Source organism: Rhamphochromis sp. 'chilingali' (genome assembly GCF_963969265.1).
Source record: "Rhamphochromis sp. 'chilingali' genome assembly, chromosome: 22".
Classification (NCBI taxonomy): Eukaryota; Metazoa; Chordata; class Actinopteri; order Cichliformes; family Cichlidae; genus Rhamphochromis; species Rhamphochromis sp. 'chilingali'.
Window position 1 is genome coordinate 8,835,836 of NC_137950.1, and position 16,248 is coordinate 8,852,083.

Sequence of the window (16,248 nt, forward strand, 5' to 3'; positions counted from 1 at the left end):
AAGTAACAGTACCTGAAACAAAAGCACGAAGCAGGAAAAACACAACGACTAAGAAACAACTTGATGATAACGAAACAGAGAGCATCCTTCTGAATTCACATGACTGCTTCAGTAAGGGTGAACTTTTTTTTCACCTGACTTCGTATTAGATCATGGACTCATAGCTGTGGTGGTTTTCATTCACATGTAAACCACTTCACTGTTGCAGCTGGAGATTATTTGAATAACTGAATTGAACTGGTCAAATTGCCCCCAATTTTCTATGTTATGGACTCGGGTGGTGCTGCCGATCTCAGCAGCTGGGCAAGAAGGTGAACGGCGGATGGCATAAGCTGGGTCGTGACTGGACTGAAATGTCGACTCAGGTAGAGGATGAGGATGATATGGGTATAGAGGACTGAACGGAGTTAGGAAAGGACGAGGACGAGGTAGTAAGTGGGGAGAGGATGAAAATTTGGTTGGAATGCCAAATTAGAAACGGGCGATAGCAGAAGTTCAGATGAAGGGAGTGCTGTAGTTTGGAAGAAGATAGTAAGAGAGGAATTCAAAATAATACTGAAGTTTAGGAAGGAGGATGAGAACATGCAGTTAAGTCCAAGTGCAGTATCGAGGGAACTGAAAAAGAAGATGTCCAAGGGGATGTCCAACAAGCAAGAATCCTAAGAGACAGGAACTTGTTAATAGCAGGTAAGAGGGAGGAGGGAAAAAATAATAATGCTATTAATCACTGCCATGACTTCATACTGGAATGTCTTTAGAGAGGAGCTGTCAAGTTGTTTGGCTCATTGTTCAAGGGCTGATGTGAGTACACTTTGCGAATGATAATTTGTCTTTCCCAGACACAACTCATATGACTAGGTGCTGGGGTGTTGATGAGAAACTCGCTGTCCAGTTTTCAAAGTTCTGCTTGATGTCTTTCTTTAAATTCTTCAGTAAATCATTGCTCGTGCTGACATAGTTTGTGCCTCGATTGCATCTTATCTGGAGAACTGTACCTCTGATGGCTATGAATGCACGTAAGGAGTTGATGAAGGAATCTGGAGAGCAATCGTCAAGCATCTCAAGATGCGCTGCTCTGGAGCACATGCAGGTGATTAGCAAGCCATAACGCTTTAAGGCAGTGTTGGAAAATAATGGTTGCCACACGAAATATTGCTATTTTGGGGGACAGTTTGGACATTTTCACCTAGGTGTGTACTCACTTTTGTTGCCAGCGGTCTAGATGTTGAGTATGTTGTATGTTGAGTTATTTTGAGGCGACAGCAAATTTACACTGTTATTAGAGCTGTACACTGACTACTTTACATGGCATCAATGTGTCATATCTTAAATTTTTTCGATCGTGGCTCAAGAGTTGGCAGTTCGTCTTGTAATCGGAAGGTTGCTGGTTTGAGCCCTGGCTTGGACAGTCTCGGTTGTTGTGTCCTACTTCACCTGTTGCCTACTGGTGGTGGTCAGAGGGTCCGGTGACGCCAGTGTCTGGCAGCCTCGCCTCTGTCAGTGCGCCCCAGGGCACCTGTTGCTACAATGTAGCTTGCCATCACCAGTGTGTGGATGTGTGTGTGTGTGAATGGGTGGATGACTGAATGTAGTGTAAAGCGCTTTGGGGTCCTTAGGGACCAAGTAAAGTACTATACAAATACAGGCCATTTACCATTTAACATATTTTCCCATGAAAAGATCACCCCACAATGGAAACAATTAAACCTTGTTGGCAGAAGGAGGTGAAGGAGTCAAAGAGTTTTGGATGGACAGCAACCCGGAAAACAATAGAAATCCAAATAGATCAAATTAATATTAGGCTGCTAAAGGAGATCAAGTTTAACTGTCAGTATTAGCAAAGCTGAAATGAAGAGTACGATAAAAGAGATAATGTGGGAAATAGGGCAAAAAGCTGTGGGAGGAGGAGAGGACAGGGAGATGGTTTTATTCCATTCAAAGGAAAACAAGAAACATGAGAAGCACAGGGAGGACCAGGAGAGAGGAGACAATTATATCTTGATTCAGATTTGGCCACACTGGATTAAACAGTACACTGTTCATTATAGGGCAACGTCAAACAGGGAAATGTAATCGCAGTGGAATAAATTAAACCAAAATCAAAATTATCAGGAAGAAAGAGCACAACTGATTCAAAATCTGGTGGGGATTAAGCTAGATATAAAGGATTTATTGCAAAGGAATTCTAGATATGAACGTTTTATGGCTTTGTTTCAGTTTCTAAAAGAAACTCATTTGTATGAATGGATATATATATCCTGTAGTATTTATTTATTTTATTTATTTTCCGATTATTTGATATGAGCGAATTCCGGCCCACACTCCAAGCCAGTTGGTGGCGGTAATGCACCACATCGTTGTTTGCCAACTGCCAAAAAACGACAAAGAAGAAGAAGAACCAGCTGCAGCAGCAGAAGAAGAAGAAAAAGAAAGAGAAGCGTTTTACCTACGTAAATCGAAGATGGCTAAACATCATCCAGATTTGATCTTCTGTCGAAAACAAGCTGGTGTTGGTAAGTTTGGACTCATTTTACGTTTCAGTATTCGGCACAGTGGATTTTGCTGCAGTCTGGAAGTCCCTTGTTGTTGTTTTGTAGGTCATAGCGTTAGCATCCATGCTAACATGGCGTGGATTTCATTGAAAATGTGTTAGCCTGGAAGTGTCTGCAGGTCTGTGGGCTCTGGTGGCTAGAAGGGTATCGTAACTAGAAGAAAGTGGGGTTTGTTTTTTGTGTGAATTCCTGTCACATTGACTGACTTTGTTTCGTTTCTATCCCGCAGCAATCGGGAGACTCTGCGAGAAATGTAAGTGTTTTATCTGTGAGGAATATCTGGAACAACTAACGGCATGTATTTTAAACTAGTGTTAAAGTCTGTTTATGTCATATTTTTGTTTAATTTATTTAACTTCAAGTTTAATCACCTAATTGTATTTTTATAACCACGTTCATAACAATCAGTATTTAATCTGTGTGGGTTTTTTTTTTTTTTATTACACCAGTAATATTTACTTTTTTAATGTATGTTAATTATTTTTTTTGATATAAAAGAAAAGACAAAACAGACACAAAAACAATCCCCCCCCCCCCCCCCCCCCCCCAAAACAAAAAAACCAATAAAACAAAACAGACAACACAACAACAAGGGCAAAAACACACATATAATGCAAAAGATTACACTGCAACAACAAAAATACTACTTCAACACTGACAATAAACAGAAATAAAACGCTATGGTGGTAGACTGAATTATTTGCGATTGATCAAAGAGAGCTTTGTTTTAATACATGATCTAAAAATGGCTGCCACACAACAAAGAAATTACTAAGATTGTCCGCTAATGTGTTCCTAATCCTCTCCATGTGCAGTAGAGCAGTCAGTTCTATTAGCCACATTTTGAATTGAGGTACAATATCCGACTTCCAGAGAGTCAAGATAATTTTCTTAGCAATTACTATTCCGAACAAAACTGTAGTTTGTGCAGCAGAGCTGAGGTGTAAAAGGGAAGAGGAAGATCCAAACAATGCTGTTATTGAGTCCGGATCTAATGTGCAATTGTAGATATCAGAAAAACATTTAAAAATGTCCAACCAATAGTTATGCAGTTTGGGGCAAGTCCAAAATAAATGAGTGAGAGCCTTCTCCAAGTTTACAACGATCACATATCGGACTGATAGAAGGAAAAATCCTATGCAGTTTAGTTTTTGAGTAATGAAGTCTGAGAATTACTTTGAATTGAATTAACTGATGCCTTGCATTTATAGAGCAAGAATGAATCTTACTCAGACTCCTCTCCCACACCTCATCTCCAATTTGCAAACCAAGCTCCTCCTCCCATGCCATCTTCAAAAAGTCATATTTAAAATTTAAATACTCTGAAAAAGCTTTCACAAAACCAGAAACCAACTTTTTAGAATCCGGGGAGCTCAGAAGGAGTGTAAAAATTGACCCCTCTCCCGGAAGAGATGGAAAATTAAGAAACTATGTTCGTCAGAGTATTCTTATCTGTAAATAATGAAAAAAATGTGACGCAGGGCGAGAGAACTTGTTCTGCAACTGAGTAAATGATGCAAATTGCCTGTCAATATATAAGTCTTTGAGAGTAATAATACCTTTCTGTGTCCAGACCTCAAAAGAGGCGACTAAACATGAGGGTGGAAATGCATGATTACAATATATTGGTGTATGGATCGAAGTGTCTGGTAGAGCACAACCTTTTTTGATCTGACTAAAGATTTTAACGCAGTTCGAAACTATAAAATGATTGACCTTGGTTCGCTGATTAGAGGACGAAGAAAGAAGAGCAGGGAGGGAACTATTCTCAACCCCACCACTCTCTATGACCACCCAGGGGGTGTATCGGCAGACATGACCTTTTTGCTTTTGAAAATAAGTCAGAGTATAGATGTTAATCTCTAGTTTTAATCATTGATTTTATTGCTGTTGTTTTATTTGTAAACTCTACAGTCAACATAGTCACTATATCTGTAAATTCCTATTGTCTCAGCTATTTAGTCCAAAAAACCCCAAAATGCACAAACAAGTCTAAACTCAAATTCCTCCGGTGTAAGTTTAAACCTTTCTTCTTCCTCTCTTCTCTGTCCAGGTGATGGAAAGTGTGTCATCTGTGATTCCTACGTCAGACCCTGCACACTGGTGCGTATTTGCGATGAGTGTAACTACGGCTCCTATCAGGGGCGCTGCGTCATATGTGGGGGGCCTGGTGTGTCCGACGCCTACTACTGCAAAGAATGCACCATCCAGGAGAAAGATGTGAGTTTCCCGCTCCTCTCTTCACTTTGACACCGGATACTGAAGCAGCAAAATATCCAAGAGACTTGTTCTTTAAGATAAAAAATGTCTTTCTCTTCTCTCTCCAGCGAGATGGATGTCCTAAGATTGTAAACCTGGGCAGCTCCAAAACAGATCTGTTCTATGAACGAAAGAAGTACGGCTTCAAGAAGAGGTGAACGCAACCACGACGACCCAGTGCAACGTTTAGTCTTTCAGATTTTCTTTAAAATTCACAAAAAAACTTTTGTTTGATTTGTCAATAAAACTCAATTTTGTACTTTTTTTCTATGACTGCTTTGTTAGCGTTCAAGGTTTTTAAATAATCAGTGAACACGTCACAAAAATGGGCAATTAAAGAGCTTGAAAGACCTGAGCTGTTACCATTAATGGTATAAATACTCCCACTTTCTGTGGACCGCTGAACACAGGGGGCAAGAGCCAAAATGAAATAACATTTTCATTGTAAAAAAATATCGTTTTTCTTTTTTGTTTTTTTTTTTTAAACGTAAATCTGTTTTTAGTAATCATTTAAAAAGGTACAGATGGGTGGCGAATAAAAGAAACCCCCTTTGACCCTTGACCCCTTTCAGTGAGGGGCTTCAGTCTCTCTTATATTGTGGTTTGGGTCCATGTACAGCTGAGGAGTATTAGTTACCTTACACGAAAGCAATGATTGCGATGATTTCCTGTTTCTTATACTCTGATTATGCGTGCATACATGAAACTCCACTAAACACATCTGGTTAAAAAAAAACAAACACTCTTTATAGGAAACGCCACAAAATTTAAATGGTAATTGGCCTGTATTTATATAGCGCTTTTCTAGTCCCTAAGGACCTCAAAGCGCTTTACATATCCAGTCATCCACCCATTCACACACTGGTGACGGCAAGCTACATTGTAGCCACAGCCACCCTGGGGCGCACTGACAGAGGCGAGGCTGCCGGACACTGGCGCCACCGAGCCCTCTGACCACCACCAGTAGGCAACGGGTGAAGTGTCTCGCCCAAGGACACAACGACCGAGACTGTCCGAGCCGGGGCTCGAACCAGCAACCTTCCGATTACAAGGCGAACTCCCAACTCTTGAGCCACGATCGCCCCATAAAGAGTCGCTGAAACTAATACAAGATGTCAAGCCTGTTAAAAACCAAATAAGAACATATATCTATTTTTTAACAATGGTGATCAGCTCTTCGGTAGAATTAAATTTTATTCATACAGCGCCAAATCACAACAACAGTTGCCCTATAGTGTAAGGTAAACTCTGTACAATAGCCCCAGCCATCAGATGACCCCATATGAGCTAGCACTTAGCAACAGTGGGAAGAAAAAACTCCCTTTTAACAGAAAACCTCCAGTTTCAGCTGTGGGTGAGGGAAGGAAAAAAGACAAAGGAATCAATCTGACATATTGCAGTAATATGTGAGATACTGAACATGTTTACTGACATTTCCTGTAGTTTCTCTCAGCAGCACCACCTGGGTTGCTTTAGGACGGGGTGGGAAATCCAGGCCTCGAGGGCCGGTGTCCTGCAGGTTTTAGATGTGTCCTTGATCCAACACAGCTGATTTTAATGGCTAAACTACCTCCTCAGCATGTCCTCGAAGTTCTCCAGAGGCCTGGTAATGAACTAATCATTGGATTTAAATGTGTTAACCCAGGGTAATATCTAAAACCTGCAGGACACCAACCCTTGAGGCCTGGAGTTCCCAACCCCTGTTTTAGAACATCCACCTCCTCAAACTACTCTGAGATAAGCAGATTAGTTAGAGGCTCAGTGCGTCACAATTTCAACAATAGCTTTAAATCTGTCAAGAATCAGAATAGTCATTTTCATTCACTCAAATCCATTGATGACCAAAAAAGTCCAGTGAACTAATGTGCCCCCTGTTCCTGAGGTATGGCCTTAAATAACATCAAGAAAACTTGATTTTAATTATTTGATCTTAAGAAAATTGTGTGAACCCTTATAATTTATACAAAGTTGTGGTTTATGAGGTCCAGATGATTCTCGGGTTCAAGTAAACGTTTGTACCAAAGTTGAAAGTTGTCCTTCCAGGTTTTCCTCAGATCCTGCAGTCATGACAATAAGATGGCATAAAAAGAAACAAGAGACTCAAGGAGTTCGGTCTACAAGGCTTTAATCTTACATAATGTAAATACAAGACAAAAGCTTGCCACACTCAAAGATGTTTCTTTACAAAGATGTAACCAGAAAGGTTTAAAAGAAACAAAACAAAAAAAACCCCACACAACAAAGTTAGCTAAATGACCTGTTCCTGAGAAGCTGCAACAACCATTGCAAAAAAAAAAAAAAAAAAAAAAGCTTGGAGTGAAACAATTTTCTGTTAAAGAGGTCTGGAATATTTACACAAAAATCCTACTTGTAGTTGTACTTCACAAAAATGCACACGCCCACTCATTAAGAGGAAGCTGTTTTTTAAAAAATGGAAAAAAAAAAAAAAAAAATTGTAAAGAACACAATGTTCACTTTTATTTAGGTTACAAAGTGAGAACAGTTATAGATGTGGAAGCCCTGCAGCGAAAGAGAAATAAACCGCTTTCTCTTTTTTGTCAAAAGTGGACAGCAAAGTAACCGGCGGGTAAGTCACAGCTGTAGTTTGGATGCAAAGTTAACTGTACACTGGCAGACTGCTCGCTGCATTGAAATGGCTTTAGACGTAGAAAACACTCAAAGGGTTTAAAGAGGCGTCCCACAACAGTCTGTGTTACCGAGACTGAAGAGACACTGTGCGTTTCGACAGAAAACCTGTAATACGGAAGCAGGTGTAAATGGTAAATAAAGATTCTTCAAAAAACTCAAATAGCACTGTATGTATGGTCTATGATGCTAAATACATTTTAATGTATTACATTAGCCTGAGTTATTTACAGTGCATGCATCAGTAGACTCTACACAGACACTTCTGAAGTGTTGCTGACAGAAAATGGACGAGTCCACATCGACAACCCGCAGAGAGGCAACAACTCTGTGAGGGACACAGCACGAGGGCGACAAGCACAGAAACAGGGAGGACTAAGCGTTTATGTACAGCTCTGAGCCGCCGCTAGTAGAAAGCTCATACATGAAGAAAAGTGAACATGGCTGCTTTTTTTTGGTTTGTTTTTTCCTGCCAAGTCACAGAAATCCCCTGAAGAAGCTTTTAGGTTATTGGAAATGTCACAGTCAAAAAAAGAAGTCTTTGTGGGTAAAGAAAAGCCCAACTCTTTGCACAATCTCTTATATTATGATATAAAACTACTATGAAAACTGCTGGAAGCAACCTGCAAACCCCAATAGGGACGCCATGTAGCCTAAACCATTACATGTGCCACCTAAAAAACAAAACCAAACCTACTGTATGTAGAAATCAAAGCCCGAACATCACAAACAATCTCATCTCAGCATCAGTCGTACAAAACATGATAAAAAAAATGACACCTCAGAAGCGAGGTGCACCAAAGAAGCACTTGAATATCCTCACACACCCCTCTCACTTGCACAGATGCTAAATATAATAATAATGATTTTAAAAATTTTGATATCTTAACATGCTATAACATCTCGCTGGCAGCATCGGCCCTCACACATGCTCGTCTGTTCTTCATCCTCTTCTTCCATGTAACAACCAAAGGATTTATTTATTCATTAGGAAAAATAAATGAATAAATCAACTGTTGTCTATTCGTCATCTGGCACCGCTCTTAAAAGAGAAGAGAACATGGATGAATGACAATGGAAGGAAGGGGGGAGAAGAGAGGCCAGTATTAAGCAATGTTTCCATCAGCAACTGGCAGCTCTGAAGGCTGGTGTGTGGGACTACCAAGAAGTTATTGTAAAGTAGAATATCCAACATGAAGGCTGAGTGAGGCTTTAGGCTCCTCTCCCTTTACCTTCTTAGGTACCACATGGAAGGAAAGCCTCTGCTGTTTTACTCATTCTCACGTTATTGTGACTCAAATGAAAGCAGGTTTGTTCACCAAATACACTCACAATTATTCAAATCAAACCCCCTGACGGACTTTCATCACAGTGTAGGCTATACAGGGGTCTCATTCTCCCCTCTTCCTCCCCCTCTCTTACAGCTAAGGCCATCCCTCTCTTCAGCGGTACGGTAGGTTTGTATCCGGTCACATGGCAAAAGATCAGGTCTTAAAAATATCTATCTTTCTAAATATTGACACTGTTCGGTTTGCATGTCCTTTTGTGTATTTCGCATGTGTGTTTTCCTCGTCCCTTACAGTGGTCCGTATTTGTTTTCATATCGCCCCACAACGTTCTTGTAGCGGCCGCATTCCTTCCGCAGCTCGGCCACCTCCGTCCGCAGCGCCGTGTTCTCACGCTCCAGGAACGCAGCTCGGACAGTGATCTGGTTCTCCTTCAGCCTGCGGGCGTCGCGGGAACGTTTAGCCGCCACATTGTTCTTCTTCCTCCTCTGCCAGTATTTCTCATCCTGGGGGAGCAAAACAGAAAAGAAACAGCTTGCTTACTGTGTGTTCTTTATTCTAATCAACGCACTTCAGCCTGAATCTCACCCATGTTTGCCTAATCCTGCAAATATGGCTGACAGCCAAGCTCCTTTGTCCCTGTAAACAAAACCAGCGTTCTTCTCGAGGAGCAGGAAGCAGGGAAAAAAACTGATTTCAAGATTATAACATCGCTGAGTCATGGTGAGTCGCAGAACTCAACAGCAGATCCTTTTTCAAACCTCCAACACTGATGAAATTCCAAACCGCACAAAGATAAATAGAAAGTTTGTTTGTTTGTTTTTTTTTAAAAACATTTCCTGTTTATTTCAGGCAGTGACTGTAAATGTTTTCTAGCGTTCCCGCCTTCAAAAATAAATGACATTTTTAAAAACAAGCTCACATGCCTCCCACTTTCATTTTTATCAGTTATTAACAGTAATCCCAAATTACCCCGATACATGCAAGTTTAGAGCGTGTATATTAGACACAGCATTGAATAAAGCGATGAGTGAATGATTAGAAAGTTGACATATAATTGCCAGTCTATTGGCATCAGCAATGTTTCTAGTGTGATTATACAACCCTACATGTTTGAGCTCCAACTCTCTTCCTGTTTTACCGATTTGCCACGAGGCACATAAACACAATGAAGCAGCCTGCTAGACTGAAAGCGCATTTTTTTGTGGTCTTCCTCATCCAGTTGCCAGCATACCTTCTGTTCGTCGGGTACAAGCACCTTCTTGGCCTTCTTAATCATAGGCTGTGGCTTGAGATCATCTTCAGAGAACTTGTGTTTGCGCGGGTCAAACAGTTCGCCCCCGGGCACGCTCGACAGGACCAAATCTGTAGGATCTGGCTCGTAGTTGACCTCAACCTCAATTTCTTCAGGGATGATGGGCTCAGGAGTCACCCTGTCCTCGTCAGTGGTCACCTCTGAGCACACAGATAAGAAACAAAAACAGAAATATGAGACACCAACTGTAAAGTCTGCCATCTCCAGTATGCGGCTGCACCAGCTTCTATTTCTGCTGTCCCGCCAGAATAGTTACCACCCACAGCTTGTTTCAGGATTAGGTGACATTGTTAGATCACACCATATCCTGTTTCGCTAACATAGTGACACAACCAAATATGAAATATAAGCATGCATTATTACCTCTATTTAGGACAATTCCAGCAGGGATTTTATACTTCTTATACAATTATACTTATCTACAAACTCTGTATTTTTATCCTTAGATTTTGTCAGAGTAGCTTTGCATGAATCACAGTTCAAACTAAGCCTTATCTTCTGTAAGCAACTTCCTTCTGGCCCCCATAAACACTCTGCTCTCTCTGACATCATACAGGGCCAAGAGGAGCCTCACCTGTAACAACATCACAGGTGATGTCAGAATCACTCTTTGTGATGATCACCACTTCCTCCTGACTCTTGTCCAGCTCCTGAATGGGCAGCAGAGTCAATGGAGACACTAGCTTGGTGATCTTTGTCTGTGCAGAGGACGTAGCCTTTTGGTTCTCCGTCTTCATGGCGTCTCCTTCTGGCGTGCCCTTTAAGTTCTCCTCTGGTGACGTGGGAATGCCATTCTCCATGAGGAACTCCTCCAGGTCCATGTACTCCAGGTGGAAGCTCTCACCATCATAGGGGATGGTTTTCTCCCAGATAGCTGGGGTCAGAGCGGCCGAAGGACCCATGTCACTCCCTCCTCCACCCAGGTCACCGGTGTCTCCAAGACACAGCTTTTCCTTGTCGGTGTCTGAAACAGGAAAGATACACATGAATATACACAGAGACACACACATATGGAGTTTTCACAAATATTATATTATATATATTTTGCTTTGACATAGAAAACATGGCTTTATAATGTATTCAGTGCTGAGAAAGAAGATTTTTTTTCTTCTCTCTGTTTCTACCCCAAACTATCCAGTGTGTTACAGTAAAATCTCCTCCCCCTCCCACTATCATCTGTCACTGTTCTGTAGAAAACTATTTTAAGTACCCTGACACCACTACATCCAGTATACAGTACAACAGCAGCAACAGTGAACGCCATTTAAGATGACTATGATTCAGTTATGCGGTTTTTAAACTGAAGGACTCATATCCACAGTAAACACACAGTGAGGGGGAAAAACAACCAGGCCGAGAATGTTATCACGCTTATTTAAGTTCTTATTCACTTAAAACCAGGTTTTATCATCAAAATATTACTTTGTTTTAACCGGAGAAAGAGTGCCTCCTGTCAACAACAGCAAAATAATTGCATTTAAACTCAGGGGCGTGTCTAGAAAAGTCTGGATGCTGAGCAGAATCGGACCCAGGAGAAAAGAGGAGGCCTTTCTAGGGTACATAGCGACTGCAGCTAGCGCTGCAAAATTAATATGCCCTCAGAGGTGTTAGCACACGCAGCGCCAACCGTATACAGGCTGCTACACTGTTATGATAAGAAGACTGTTTTAATTATTATTTTTATTATTCGCCAGCCTCTTTATTCGGGTGAACTCGTTTTAGAGCCGACATCCGCCTCTTCCTCTTCGTCAGCTCTGCGCTTACCGTCGTCTCCGTCCAGTATATTCGGCGGAGGCATTTCCATTATTTTCTTCAAAACCAGCGGGAATGAACTCGGGGCCCCAGCGGCAGTCTCCACCGTGACGAGAAGTGGCTCTCCAGACATTTTTATAATTCTTTTTTATTGTCTCTTTATTATTCAAAGTTCACCGCGGAGCAAGTGCAAAAAAAAGCTCGTTAGCTTGATAACGCCAGCTCCTCAGCCCGCTGAACCGCCGTCACAGACTGCTTCAAAATCCACTGAATCCACTCAAACGAATTTTATCCGCGATAGCATCCACTAGAGCTTCTCTAACCCACTTCCTCGGTAACCGTGACAGTCGAAAGGTTTGTTTTTTTGTTTTTTAGAACAAACCGCGCCTCCTTGTGAAAAAACCTCCTGTTGGCTTTGTGTTGATTGGCCGGCTGAGTCTGACCTCATGAATATTAATATTACAGCGCGAGGGGGCGTGTTCCTGAAAACTATCTGCGCTCTCATTGGTTGACCGAGTTATATACATGTTCACCTAAATAAGATATAAAAAAAACTATTGTAACACGTATTTTAACCGAGTTTTTTCCCACCCTTATTCGGTTATTTAGCTTTCTTTCCAGTTCTTTTAATGTTATACGATCACATAAACACAGACAGCGAGGGTTTATGGCACCTTTTCTAAATTTACGAACAGGCAATAACTATAACCATCTAACCCAAATAAGATATTAATCAGAAATACTTGAAGATTATATTAATTGATATACTCTGACAAAAACCAAAAAGAAGAAAAAACTGCACAAAAAGTGGGACAAAAAGCTCGGATCATGTCCTGACTAGCAAAGCCTGCCCAGCTCACATGCAAACACACGTGCAGGTGCCGCTCTTACATATCGCCCGGTTTTGTCCAATGACGCCGCGATGTGTCTCTGTGGCTCACACGCAGGCGTGAGCAAGAAGGGCGGCGCTGCAGTGCCAAAGTATTATTGGGCTGAGGAGCAGCACCTTGAGGTTTAGTTGGTGTGGGCTATGCTGCTGCAGCTAAGCAGAAGACCAAGGGGCAAAGATGTGCATGTCTGTGCTGTACCGCAGAAAGCTTAATCACGATCGTGGTCGCTGATAATTGTCCCACATCGCCTTTAAGCATACAGTAAACATTTTTTTTTACTCCTGGTGAAAAAAGTGGTGGTAAAAAATAAATAAATAAACAATAATCTGAATGATGTGGAAATTGAAGCAAATCATATCCTGCGGAGAAAGAAAGAGGATTTTTAAAATCTACATCCTGTTTTCTTATGCAAAAAGGCATTTAAATAGACACATGTTATTGCCCTCCAAAGTGTGCACTAACATGAAGCATTCAGTAAGGCAACCTATGAAAGGCAGCTACATGCATGCTTTCCTCACACAAGGCACAGTTTTATTGTCTTTAGTGGGGGAGGGAGTTTTTCTCCGTGTTTGTGTCACAGCGATAAAAACAAATACAATCCCCCAAGGTCATCTGCTATAGGTGGTCACACTGAACTTTGTCCCACTTATTATATATGCCACTTAACCACAATGATAAACTATTAGCTGCATTAACAAGTAGAACTAAAATCTTGTCTGTGCAAAATTAGGGAAACAAATTAGGAAAGTATCTGTTTGTGGTCTGTACAGCTCCATGTGATTTTAGACTACGGTCCAAAATAATAAGTGTGTGTAGAGAGTTTGCATTGGAGGTGCTGGACAAGACCCTATAAGAAACTAGTTTATTTGACCTTCATGTCATGTCCTCACATGTAGACAACTCCTACAACTTCCTAATCTAAAACATACCCCAGCTAAGAGTGGGAGAGAATAAAAGCATCTTTGCAGTCCTCGCGTCAAAATCTTTGGCTTTGGAGCAACACACACCAAGACGAATGTGAGATCTGATCCATCCTGGTCATTTGCGTCTGTCTCATGGTACACACGGGTTCTATTTATGATCAGTATGTACGACAGGCAGTGCACGCCTGAACGTTATTATATATGTCATCATAAAATTTCTACGTCCATATAATGATCTGTTTTATACTGACCCTTAGTGCAGTCCTTCATCATCCTCGCTCTGCCCCTCTGGTCATGTTAAATATTAGAATACACTATTGTAACAGTGTATATAGGACAGAAAGTTTGAAAAGAATAAAAGGCCCAGCTAAAAGTTTGAGGATTTCAAAAATATAGCAATAAACCAAGGCTCAATTAATTTACACACAGCATCAATAATGCCTGTGCATAAACCAAAACGCTCTCTTTCGGTCTTTCAACACTTGGCAGAAGAATTTTCGAGCATGAAAGACATCAAAATTTTACTGGTAAGTCACACGTGAGTTTACAAAGAAGAAAAAGAAAAAACGTGAGCTGACCGAGCATGCTGCCTGACATGAAAGCAGTAAATCACCATCAAAGGTATTTTAAAGAAGGAACACAGCCCCTCTAGCAAGGAACAGCTGGTGAGTGGCTCATTCCCTGACCTCGATGGTGGGGAGGATTTAGTCTCTGATCAAAACTAAAGGTGGAAAATATGGAGCTCCTGAATCTCTCTAATGAAAGGTGCTCTGACTTGAGCTGCATTAAACTACTTAATTGGACACAGAGCAGCAGAGTACTCTCGCCTGCTGTAAATTTACCACTTGCTCTCTCATGGTCTGCAAAGACCGAACACCATTTTCTTCTACTTATACAGTTCAGGGAGCTTGAGGTGGGGCTGCAGACCATCTCAGTTGTCACAGGACAACAGGCAGACTCCTTGACAACCATTCACGCCACATTCATTACCTATGGACAAGTTAGAGTCAACTGTCAACTAACTATTGATTCATCATGCTGCATAAAGGGGCAGTTCACCCAAAAATTACATTTTAAAGCACTTGGAGCCTGAACCTAATCTAACTTCTCTCCTACAACAACAAGTCAAACATACTGTGCAGCAAAGCAACAACAACAACAACAAAAGGACTGCTTTTGCTTCACGAGTCATGTTAGTACTGTGATGGCCCCATTTAAAAACTCAGCCTGAGTGACTACTGTGCAGTCCTGTTAAATGGGGCAAATTTAGTCTCAATTTGAAGATATTATATCTCTGTGATCACTTACACGGAATGAAAACAGAGTCATTGCGTCGACCTCAAACGCCACCCACGCTGAGATTGTTGTGTTTGTGTTAAACACAAAACCAAAACGGTCAGCCTAAATTATATGAGGCATCATCTCCCAAGCAGGCTCACTTAAAGGGGCCACAGTGGTCTCACACACCTGCATGTTTCAGCAGTCACATACCAAACATGCTTTCCTGACTGAGACGTTGTCAAAGTGCAATTGTGCAGCAACAAAACCACCACAGGTCACAGAGGATCAGTGGGTGTTAGATACTGATCTGATTTGCAGGTCGATCTGAGTCTGCTTACTGGAGCTTTCAGCCAAAAGAGGCGGTGTTACTAATCCGTTACAACCACGAATGACAGCATTTTTATTAGCCTGCAACGCGATGATCATTAAAAACAGCAGGTGATCTTATTTTAGGGTGTTTAGCTTTATCAACATATCTCCTCTTTCACACTAAGCGGTCTTTACCACCGCAATGAAAGGATCAGTACCTGCTTTGTATGTGTTAGAGTATCGTTTTTTAAATTATAAGTGTCTATTTAGTAATTTAGTCCACGTTTTCTGTTAAATTCCTCCAACTTTTAGCTTCTAAATCCAGCCAAGGAGAAGCTCCTTGCTGTCTCATGCGGCTCAGCTGACGAGGATTACGCAACAAACACACAGTTTGCGCAAAAGTTCCCGAATTTCCTTAAAATCAGTTTGTCGCTTCAGATAAACGATCTACGTGGTAAATCTGTCTCTTAATTTTCGGAATTTTAACTTAACCAGAGCTACGTTTGGCTGTCACTTACCATTGTCGTCAAAGTTTGGAAGAGCGAACGGATGCTCAAGAAGAGCCCTGAAAATCTCTGGGATTTCAGTGGTCATGTTTTCTCCTGTGAAAGTGCACAATCCTGGAGGCCCGGGCAGTGCTTGAACGGGTGTGAGCGCTCCCGAAAAACGTCGGGAAATATTAGAACTTAGGCAGGTCTCACACTCTGAACTCGGCCGAAATTACTTAACGCGGCCCGCCCACTCCAGCTCCGCGCAGCCAATCGGCAGCGAGCATTCCTACGCAATCGACGGAAAGAACGCCCATTGGCCATACCTTATGCTAATCACAGCGCTGCCAGCCAATCCTGGGCCGCACCTGTGTTAGCGAAAGTTTAAAAAAAAAAAAAAAAAAACGTGACCCATAGCGACCCGTTACGTTATAAGTCGGGTACAACTGGTTTTAACCCCTACATGCTCCCCACGAGTGAAGAGACTTCAGTACGATTTGAGTTCGGTGTTGTTGTTTTTTTTTTTTTTTTTTTTAAACATGGCGTA

At 41.5% G+C, this 16,248-nt stretch overlaps 2 protein-coding genes across 3 annotated transcripts; one reads left to right on the forward strand and one right to left on the reverse strand.

Moving 5' to 3' along the window:
- Positions 1–2,380: 2,380 nt before the first annotated feature.
- phf5a (PHD finger protein 5A) lies at positions 2,381–5,075 on the forward strand. The gene is made up of 4 exons (XM_080872346.1): positions 2,381–2,513; positions 2,782–2,805; positions 4,606–4,772; positions 4,880–5,075. The coding sequence occupies exons 1-4, from the start codon at positions 2,462–2,464 to the stop codon at positions 4,967–4,969; spliced, it is 333 nt and encodes a 110-aa protein (XP_080728472.1). The 5' UTR covers positions 2,381–2,461; the 3' UTR covers positions 4,970–5,075.
- A 1,850-nt stretch (positions 5,076–6,925) lies between these two features.
- On the reverse strand, positions 6,926–15,943 carry tefa (TEF transcription factor, PAR bZIP family member a). 2 transcript variants are annotated; one of them, XM_080872641.1, is made up of 5 exons: positions 15,732–15,943; positions 10,633–11,022; positions 9,978–10,198; positions 9,038–9,249; positions 6,926–8,499 (listed from the first exon to the last, which is right to left on the reverse strand). In XM_080872641.1, the coding sequence occupies exons 1-5, from the start codon at positions 15,805–15,807 to the stop codon at positions 8,478–8,480; spliced, it is 921 nt and encodes a 306-aa protein (XP_080728767.1). In that variant the 5' UTR covers positions 15,808–15,943; the 3' UTR covers positions 6,926–8,477. The 2 variants fall into 2 exon arrangements, with proteins under 2 accessions (XP_080728767.1, XP_080728766.1); XM_080872640.1 differs by lacking the exon at positions 15,732–15,943 and adding an exon at positions 11,823–12,188.
- Between the last annotated feature and the right edge of the window lie 305 nt (positions 15,944–16,248).